The 11102-nt window shown below is 43.0% G+C and overlaps 1 gene segment (V, D, J or C); it reads right to left on the bottom strand.

Annotated features, from left to right (window-relative positions):
* Positions 1-4241: 4241 nt before the first annotated feature.
* On the bottom strand, positions 4242-4977 carry LOC122739562. The segment is given in 2 exon segments: positions 4242-4570; positions 4890-4977. Coding segments are annotated over 2 exon segments (378 nt in total).
* Positions 4978-11102: the final 6125 nt, after the last annotated feature.

Raw genomic sequence — 11102 nt, 5'->3', positions numbered from 1 at the left:
AGTTTGAATTTGGCAATTAGAATGTGATTCTTTTCTATGCTGGGAATTAAGCCTTCTAATACTACAACTTTAATAGCTGGGAGACAATGCGAAGGGTGCATTTGATTTCTCAATTTCTAAAACTGTTCAGTAAAAAATGAAGGAGTTCCTAGCTGTGAAAAACATATTGAAAAATTTTCTTAGACACAGCGCTGGGATGTTAAAAAAGAAAAAACTTTATTCCCATTCTCTTGAGAATGGGCTCAGCCCCTAGTGGGCAGAGGAATGTGCAGGCTGGAAGGGCTGTTTCTATAATGGTGATCTGGCCCCCAGGGTTACAATCTTACAGGTAGGAGCTGGCTAGTCCATCAAGGCAGGACCGCTCTTCCATTGTTCACTTCTTCCAGTGGGAACCTTTTTTGAGAAATTAACCCACACCTGTGGACATCAGCTTCTCAAACACCTCTTTCTATTCTTCCCTCTCAGACAGTTTCAATTTTAATGAGGAGGGGGTCCACTTTTTCCTCACAAATCCCTCCTTTTTGTTTTTCAGGACTGTGCTCCCCTCAGTCCTCTTCTAGCTTCATATATATATTCCCCCCCAAGGCAATTGAGGTTAAGTGACTTGCCCAGGGTCACACAGCTAATAAGTGTCAAGTGTCTGAGGCCAGATTTGAACTCAGGTCCTCCTGAATCCAGGGCTGGTGCTTTATCCACTGAGCCACCTAGCTGTCCCAGCATCATATTTGTAAGTTCAGTAACACCCCCCACCCCCACCCCCAGTGTCCATTCAGTAAGCAATTTCATCATGAATCTTAGATGTCCCATGTAGCTGCCAGGTCTCTAGAACCACTTTCCTTGGGGGCAGTCTGGAAGATGTCTTGTCTCCAGGGCACCCCTCCAGTAGATCCATTTTCTTATAGTTCCTATTGAAAGCTCAATAAAATTATAACACTAGTGCCTCTCCCATATTGTTTACAGCTTTATCCAATTCTTTCTTTAACAAACATTTTTAACAACAGGCCCAAGGATTATGTTACCTTGATACTTGCAAACTATCTCTCAAAATACCACAGAGAGCAGAACTCTTAATTCTCTCCAAACTACACACACACACACACACACACACACACACACACACACACACACACACACACATATATAACAATTCTTTGAAAGTTCTTACTCAATTGTTAAGATATAATCCTCACACAAAATTTAGATTACAGAATACTTCCATAAGAAAAGGATCACAAATGAACTTACATAAAAATCAACTTTGACTGTAGAAAATTTAAACAGTTAACTTCAAAACAGTACATATCAAATATATAAACCAGGTTTGTATGCTCTACAGACAGATGTTATCTCCACAGAACATTCTAAAAGTTACCCTCCTTTATTTTTCTTGAAACAAACTTGAGATGTGTTTCAAAATGCAGAAAAACTTTCCTAAGCCACCTGGAAAGGAGCCCATAAGTTATCTTTAATACAAGACAAAATTTTCATCTTTGTTTCATCCCTTTTTGCATCATCTGCCTAATTATCCTCAGGTGATTATGAGAAATTAAAGAATCTGATATAGCTGGGTGAGAATTAGAATGGAGCCCCTTGCTGGAGAGATACTATAGGGAAGCTCTGCCATGAGGAGAAAGCATATGAGGAGAAGCCATGTGACGTTAGCATTCTCGAGTGACCTTTTCTGGGGTTTCAAAGGTCAGTCTGGCTTCTGGAACTTACATCTACACAAAGCACCTGTGGGACTTGTCAACCAGAGCCAATCCGAGCTTCTTCTTCTTCTTTTTTCTTTTTGTAAAAATACATTTTATTGATGCCTTTTGTCTTTACATCATAATTTCCCACACAGCCCTCCAGAATGAACCATGCTTTGTGACAAATGAAAACAATTAAATAAATTTGAAAGTGATTTTGTGTGAAAATGCATAATATTCCGTCCTAACAGACTCCCACATCTCTGTACCATAAAGGAGGCGTATTTCATTATTTCTTCTCTATGACCTTCACTGTTTTTCCACTGCTCAAGGGGTCAACTTCGTTTTAAGGATCTGTTCATATGCATGTTTCTCCTATTCAAACTCACTAAATTTCTATAGTCTTTGCTTAAATTTATTCTCTTGGTTCTCCTTATTTCACACTCCACCATGTTCAGATAAATCATCCCGTTTCTTTGAAGTCTTCCTATTCATCATTTCATATTGCACAATAATAGTCAATTACATTGATATTTCAGAAATTTTCCAATTTTTTACAGCCATTCCCCAGTCAATGCATATTTACTGTTTCTAGTTCTTACCACCAAGAGTGGTAAGATTTCAGTGTATATTGTACTTTTGTTTCTATCTTTTGTCATCCTTTGACTGTCTCTCATGCTATTTTCACTGAGAAAAGGGAGATTTGGTCTGGATGGTAGTAGTTAGGTGATTTCCAAACTGATAAAATAACTGATTAATGGATCATTGCCCATGTGGAGGGATATTGAGTGGAATGGTAGAGGGCTGGGCTCTGTCCTTGAGTTGAAACAGACACACATATCAAGGACTTTGAAGAAGGCATAAATGTCTTGCTTATCCGATTTGTGAATGAAATGAAGCTGAGGAAATGGAAGACCGAACTGGAGTCCAAAAGATCTTGATGAGCTGAAACACTGGGCTGAAGCCCTTTGGACTTCACACACACATCGTTTCTGAGAACTGGACAGCCAATCCTGCTGTTCCTCGGACTTTCCAACACCACCTCACGCCATCTTTCCTTAGTCTTGCATTATCAACTTCCTCCCTGTCCCCCACCTTGTCTGATCTTGTCTCCTAAGATGGTGAAACATTTCGTTATTTTCTTTGATTATTCTTCAATGACAGAGACAACTCTAACTGTTTTAATGTACTCAGTTTGCTCTGATGTCACTGTAATTCACTTTCCCCGTTTTCCTGCATGCCTGCTCCAGTCCATGGACTTTTAGCATTCACAATATGTCGCTGTAAGTGCTTGATCCAGTCTTCCTGAACAGACAATGGTCCTAGCAAGACCTGCATTGGAGAATGTCAATATCATCAGCACCATGAGGTAATGGCAGTGCTTTTTTCTTACTTCCACATCTTGATCTTGAGTTCTTTTGCTTATTATCTATGGAGTTTGGTGCCCTGTGCATCAAACCGAGGGGACATTTCGAGCACTGCCCTGGACAAGCCTCGCCCGCTCCTCGGCTCCGGGAGTGTGTGTGTGTGGGGGGCAATCGGACCTTCTAAACCCCAGAAAGGTCACCTCAGGCTTTCTCATCAGGGAAAATGAAAAGCTACTCAAGGTAACATGTCAATGGGGTCCAAAACAACTACTGGTTCCCTTCATATCAGAGATGTCCTTAAAATGAAAGATTCCCAAGTATCCATGACAAGGAGAAGCAGTGACACAGGCACTGGTCCCTCTCCTCAGGTAGTGGGATGAAACATCACAACACAAAGCACTTTGCAGGAAGGGGAATTTGACGTTCTGCCTCAGCTCTGCCCTGTGCAACCGATTTCCTCCAGGTCCATGCCTTCAGCCAAGTCTGACCAGGAGCTAGGCTGGCCCTTGCACTTGCTGGTTGTCTTCTCCACGGGGGGAGTTACAGAACTCCCTGCTCCCACTCAGTGCTGTCTGATGGACCCAGTGTCTCTGGACCTGGATTCAAAAAGACTCATGTTCCTGAGTTCAAATCTGACCTTAGACATTTACTAGCTATGGGACCCTGGTCATGTCACTTGCCGCTATTTGCCTCAGTTTCCTCATGTGTAAAACCAGCTGCATAAGGAAATGGCAAAGCACTCCAGGATATTTGCTAAGGAAACCCAAATGGGGTCATGAAGGGTCAGATGCAACTGAACCACAGAAACAAACATAAAACACACAAACAAATGATTGCTACAAAGAACTGGAGCAAAGGCCCCTCAACGTGAACTTATGCTCCCAACAAGAGAAACACTTGAGGTGGAGGCAAAGCTACCAAATGGACTTGAAATGTCACCTTCTCCTCCACTTGTATTTAGCCCTTTGTTTCCCAGGGGGCTGTGCTGCCTCCCTCTGCCTGGGGACAGGGCATGTGACAGACAAGGCTTTGTGAGGAAGGAGGGCACCTGAAGGACCAGAAAGGGGAAGCCCTGGGAGATGTGAGCCTGCCCAGAGAGCAGGGGCTGCTCTGCCTGGGGACCAGAGTGGAAGCAGCTGCTGCTCTGAGCTGAATCCCCTGAGCAGCCTGGGGAGGTTTTTGTTCAGAGCTGAAATGCTGTGGGGGTCCAGTTTTTATCCTGCTGACAGTAATAATCTCCAGCATCCTCAGGCTCCAAGCTGCTGATGGTGAGAGTGAAATCTGTCCCAGACCCAGTGCCACTGAACCGGGCAGGCACTCCAGGTGCCAGGCTGGAAGCCTTGTAGATGAGTAGCCTGGGGGCTTGGTGAGGTTTCTGATGGTACCAATGTAACCAGCTACCACCACTATCTGTCACACTCTGACTGGCCTTGCAGCTGATGGTGACTCTCTCTCCTGGAGATCCAGACAAGGAGGCTGGAGACTGGGTCAGCACAATGGCTCCTCGGGAATCTAGGGAAAAATAACAAAATTAGAAGAAGAAAGAAATGTATGAATGTCCAAGTCAAAGTGTAGGAACAACAAAGTTCTGTGGAGACCCTGAAATCCCAAATGACTGAGAAATACTTGTATTTACAATCAACATGGGACATAAACCATCTTTCCCACAGACCTCACAAGGTTTGTAATCTCAGACATGGCCATGTTTGTCAGCCCCCATCTGCCTGTGTTGTCCCTAAGCTCCCTCACCCCTGGATCCAGGGGTCATCAGGTCTTTAATTCTTGAAAACTTGTGTCCTCCTCACCCCTTCCCTGCCCTGCTGGGTCTTACCCTGAGCCCAGAGCACCAGCAGCCAGAGGAGCTGCCATGGGGAGACCATCCTGGCCTTCAGACACCTGCAGACAGAGCACTCAGAGCCCTGAGGGGGCAGCAAGGAGGGAGGAAGCTTTTCTACCCTGAGCAGGGCTCCCTGCAGGCCCCTGGGGCTCCATATGCAAAAGAGCCCCAGGTCTGCTCTGAGACTCCTCTCAGGACCCTCTGAGTCACCCTGAGTCTCCCTGGCTGAGCCTGACCCTGGGGGAGGGGCCTCCCTCCTCTCTGTCCTCAGTGTGTGACCTCAGGAGCAAAGACAAGCTCCCGTTTGGTGTCTGATGTGGGAGTGGTTGGAGCTGACTGTGGATGAATGAGGGGAGGCTTCTCTCTGTGTCCTCATAACCATAAACGCTGGGAAGAAAAAATGGAAAAACAGAGATAGTCCTTGATCCAGAGGTGTCCATATTATAATGGATAATGCAAAATAATGATGAATAATGATGAGGATGGGGATGATAATACAATATTTACTACTACTCCTCTTATTATTATATAGTTAACAGTTGTTGAGTGCCATCAAGCTTGCGAAGGGCAATAAAAGTTTATGTCATCTTACCTTTCTAACTGCACTAAGAGGTAGGTGCTATTAGCTAGCAGCACTGATAGGGGATATTATTACCATTTTATGGATGAGGAAACTGAGACAGTGAGAGATGAATAAACACGGTCAGGTTTTCACCACTAGTAAATGCCTGAGGCAGGATTTGGACTCAGGGCTTCATGAATCTAGACCCTGGCCTCTGTCCACCACACCACCCATTTGTCTGGGATCTATCATTAGGGGTATCAATTTACCCAAATGTGATTTTATGGGAAATCTTCTCAAAGTAAACCATTTCCCCATGTGACTTGGCATCTTCTCCACAGTTTACAGTCCCAGGGAGTCGTCTGCAACACTCGGAGGTGAAGTAGTTGGCCAGGAACTCAAGCAGCATGGTCAGAATCAGGACTTGGTCCTGGGCTTCTTGACTCTCAGGTCAACCTTCTGTCCATCATTCCATGTTGAGTCATTAAATCACATATATTTATAACCATGGATAACTATATTTATGTCATCCATCTTTATCATCTATAGCATTCATATCTCTACCTACCTATACTGGGAGAGGAAATGAGGACATAGAAGAGGGAGGGCTGAGGATCCTTTAGCTTATTTTAGCCAATTTAGCCTGAACATGGCAGGTTTAGTTCAGTTTGGTTGGTCCAATAAAATGGAGTCTCAGGATATCTAGCCTGTTGTCCAGTATACATTTGGTATTCAATAAATGCTTTTGAATTGAATGGAACTTATTGGCATCTTGCTGCAATCCTCCTTTTTATAACAGATGTTCTCACCAACAAAGCAATGTCTAAGTTTTTTCCATTGCCACCTTTATTCCCAGGATTGCTCAGCATACCAAAACTCCATGGCAACTAAATGCTGTGAATGTTCCTCTGAGCTTTTGCTAATAGGATTCACTCTTAGGTCATGCAGCACAAGGGGGCCCTCTGATGGTGGGCTCAGGGATTCCATCAGGCCACCAAAGGCTGCAGGAACTCCAGCTGTGGGAGCAAGGAGCTGACTATTGTGTGACTAGGAGAACAGCAATAGTTCCCTCTGCAGGTTACCAGGAGGAGGAACAGGAAGCATTCTTTTTTCAAATTATCTCTCCTAGATTGATTTCCCAGGTCAGCTGTTTTTCCAAGGAGATATTTCACACTGCCCTCTATTTTTTCATTCAATTGGATTTGCTTTACTGTGTCTTGATTTCTCATAAGGTCACTAGCTTCCTTTTGTTCAATTCTAATTCTTAGGCAATTATTTTCAGCAGACAGATTTTTTTAAATTAATAAACTATTTTATTTTTTTTCCGTTACATGTAAAGATAGTTCTCAACTTTTGTCCATACAAGCTTTACAATTTCAGATTTTTCTCCCTCCCTCCCCTCCCTTCCCCCTCCCCTAGACAGCAGGTAATCTGATATAGGTTTTATATATATATATATATAGATATATATATATATATATATATATATATGCACACACACATAATAACATTAATCCTATTTCTGCATTAGTCATGTTATAAGAGAAAAAATCAGAGCAATGATGAAAAACCTCAAAATAGAAAAAAACAACAGCACCAAAAACAAAAGAAATAGTATGGTTCATTCAGCATCTATACTCCACAGTTCTTTTTTTTTTCTTTCTTGGATTTGGAGATCCTCTTCTATCACGAGTTCCCTGGAACTCTTCTGTACCATTGCATTGGTGAGAAGAATATAGTCCATCACAGTAGATCAACACTCAACGTTGATGATACTGTGTACAATGTTCTTCTGGTTCTGCTCATTTCACTCATCATCAGCTCACACAACACCCTCCAGGTTTCTCTGAACTCCTCCTGCTCATCATTTCTTACAGCACAATAGTATTCCATTGTATCCATATACCACAATTGTCTAGCCATTCCCCAATTGATGGGCACCCCCTCAACTTCCAATTCCTTGCCACCACATACAGAGCAGCTATAAATATTTTTGTACATGTGGGTCCCCTTCCCCTTTCCATGATTTCTTTGGGAAAAAAGACCTAAAAGTGGTATTGCTGGGTCAAAGGGTATGCACAGCTTTATCGCCCTTTGGCCATAATTCCAAATTGCTCTCCAGAATGGTTGGATCAGTTCACAGCTCCACCAACAATGGATTAGTGTTCCAATTTTCCCACAGCTTCTCCAACATTTATTATTTTCCTTTTTTGTCATTTTAGCCAATCTGATAGGTGTCAGGTGGTACCTCAGAGTTGTTTTAATTCGCATCTCTCTAATCATTAGAGATTTAGAGCATTTTTTCATATGGGAATAGATAGCTTTGGTTTCTTCATCAGAAAACTGCCTGTTCATATCCTTTGACCATTTCTCAATTGGGGAATGACTTGGATTCTTATAAATTTGATTTAGTTCCCTATATGTTTTAGAGATGAGGCCTTTATCAGAAGTACTGGCCTCAAAAATTATTTCCCAGCTTTCTGCCTCCCTTCTAATTTTGGATGCATTGCTTCTGTTTGTACAAAATTTTTTTAATTTAATGTAATCAAAATCTTCCATTTTGCATTTTATAATACACTGTATCTCTTGTTTGGTCATAAACTATTTTCCTTTCCAAAGATCTGATAGGTAGACTATTCCTTTCTCTCCTAATTTACGTATGGTATCACCTCTTATGTCTAAATCATGTATCCATTTTGACCTTATTTTAGTATAAGGTGTAAGATGTTGGTCTATGCCTAATTTCTGCCATACTATCTTCCAGTTTTCCCAGCAGTTTTTGTCAAATACTGAGTTCCTATCCCAGAAACTGGAGTCTTTGGGTTTATCAAACACTACAGGGGCAGCTAGGTGGCACAGTGGATAGAGCACTGGCCCTGGAGTCAGGAGTACCTGAGTTCAAATCCGGCCTCAGACACTTAACACTTACTAGCTGTGTGACCCTGGGCAAGTCACTTAACCTCAATTGCCTCACTAAAAAAAACAAAAACAAAAACACTACATTACTAGTGTCATTTACTACTGCATTTCCTGAGCCTAGCCTATTCCATTGATGTACCACTCTATTTTTTAGCCAGTACCAAATAGTTTAGCAGACAGTTTTTTAATCTCCTTTTCCATTTGGCTTTTCAAACTGTTGACTTTTTTCTCATGACTCTCCTGCATTGCTTTCATTTCCCTTTCCATTCCTTCCTCTCTTTCTCTACATCTTTGTTCTATCTCTCCTACTTTCTCTTCAAAGTCCCTTTTGAGAGCTTCCATGGCCTGAGATCAGTTCAAATTTTTCTTGGAAGCTTTGGATGTTGGAGCTTTGGCCCTGTTATTATCTTCTTCTTCTGAGGATGTATTGTGGTCTACCTTCCCCCCAAAGATGTTTTTGATGGTCTTCTGCTTTCTCTGCTTACTCATCCTGGCTTACTATTTCTTGGCTTTTTACTCTTTCTTAAAGTGTAGTGCTGCTTCCAGGACACACTGTTCGTGCTACAGCATGGCCCAGGGGTGATCGGGCTTCTTCTCAGCCTGCCTGGCTTGTGAGTAATCACAGCTGCTTTCTCTTTGACCCGGAAACAGAAGTCTGATTGAACTCTGAATCTCTATGGTCAGAAGCTTGGCATGCTTTTGCCCCTCCCCCAATGGGCCACCACCACTCGATTCAGCCCACTGGTTCAGACCCAGGGTGCTTTGCCCCAACTCCAGCAGATACTGCCTCCACTTCACCCCGGCCTACCACCGAACCCCCTCACCAGTCCGTGATCGGAGCCTCAGAAGCTGCTGGTGCTGAAGACTCTCACATGCGCTGGAAGCAGTGTCCCTGGCTGGGTCCGGACTGCGTGCTTAGCTGTTCAGCCTGATCAGTAGGTGATCAGAATTGCCCTCTTTTGCTGAGAAATAGTCTCACTCTGCTCTTATGTGCATTAAGCTGTTCTGGGTATTGATTTTTTACCGCATTATTTGGGCGTGAATGGATGGGTTTATCTGGAGCTTATGGGAGTCACAGCTTCTCCTCCGCCATCCAGGAAGCATTCTTTATGGTCATTTTTCTTTTCCCCCAAGTTCCAGCAGCAGGAATTGTTAGAGCTAGACTAGGGGACTGAGAAATCAACTAGGATGGGATTAAGGTCTAGCTATTCATTGTTACAGGGGACATGAGCTAACCAGAAAAGGTGAGCAAAGTAGTTTAGCAAGAGAGCTCTCTCTCTGTCTCTGTCTCTCTGTCTCTCTGTCTCTGTCTCTCTCTCTCTCTCTCACACACACACACACACACATGCACACACACACTGGGTGTTCTTTTTAGCCCCATTAGATGGGGGAAGAAGCAAGGGCTCAAATAGATTCCATGGTTAGTAAGTTTCAGGTGAGAAAGGGATTAAAATTCAGGTTTTATTGGCTTCATGATCATTACTCTAGTAATCCCTTAGATGATAAATATTCATACTAATTCTGGAAAGGAGTATTCCAATGTGACACAGAGTCTCCAGATGTGGACAAAGTTGGCTCATAACTGTTTGGGGCAAACTGCCTCAGTTTACCCAAATAACTCGAGGAGACCGCCAAGTCAAGCAGAGACAGATTAATTACATTCCCATGGGAATGGGCAAACTCAATAACTGAGTCGCAATAACTAATACATGTCTTGACCTTTTATAGGAATGTTGGTCAGAGGGGAAGTCCCCACTCACACTAGGGCAAGCTCACAATCTAACATCCAATCCTGTCTCACCCAGGGTGCATGTTTAGCTGGTGATCGATGTATGGAGACATGCATACGTGTTCCAGGAACAAGGGGGAAAAGGGGAGGGGGAACAAGGTCAAACCGAAGGAAGAGGGAATGGGGGAGTGACAGTCAGATGTTTCAGATCTCACAGTTCCCACTGACTCCCCTCTCCTGGCCCCTATCTCTAAAGATATTCAACTTGAATAACAGGAAGAGTCACTCAGGTGTTTTAGCATTGTTTTGTAGTCGTGTTAATTTTAGAAGGATGACAGGGTTAAAATTTATCCTCGGCTATGTTGGGAAATCAAAGAAATAGAATAAAGAATAAAAGAATAATCCATTGTTGGGACCCTAGGGTCAAAGGGATTCTGCTCTGAGAAAAAGAGACATGTCACTTAACATCTGGTCTCAATTTAATTGCTGCATCTTGTGCTGAACCCTGTCCTTTCTTCTTGAGTCCCAAGTATTGAATTGGTGGGCAAACTCGCCAACCCACTCAACAGGGACTGGGGTTCTGACACATGATGGATTTCAGATAAAACTAAGATGTAGCTGACAAGTGGGGAGACTGAGCAGAAGTAAAAATACTATTAATTGGCAATAAAACAAAGGAGATGGTGAGAATTTGACAAGCAATAAACTTTTAAACTAACTATACTGGGGCGGGGCTGGGTATCTTCCAGACCCCATCCTCAGAGTTTAATCTGACTCAAATCCATAATCATCTCATACATAACCATTGGAATAAAGTCTGTTAAGACATCTATTTCACTGTGCTTCCTGATGCTTGCCTGTTTGGGATGTCTCAACTTTCTATGGACTCTCACGAGATGCCACCACACATTTCTATGCATGCATAAGGGCAAATCCCCCATCCCCTGCATTGTTGCTTCCCCTTACTAACCTTTTAGAATCCCTTGTGCCAACACTT

This window comes from Dromiciops gliroides, chromosome 2 (genome assembly GCF_019393635.1).
Source record: "Dromiciops gliroides isolate mDroGli1 chromosome 2, mDroGli1.pri, whole genome shotgun sequence".
Classification (NCBI taxonomy): Eukaryota; Metazoa; Chordata; class Mammalia; order Microbiotheria; family Microbiotheriidae; genus Dromiciops; species Dromiciops gliroides.
Note: the sequence above shows the minus strand (reverse complement) of the source record. Positions and strands in the feature narration are given on the sequence as shown.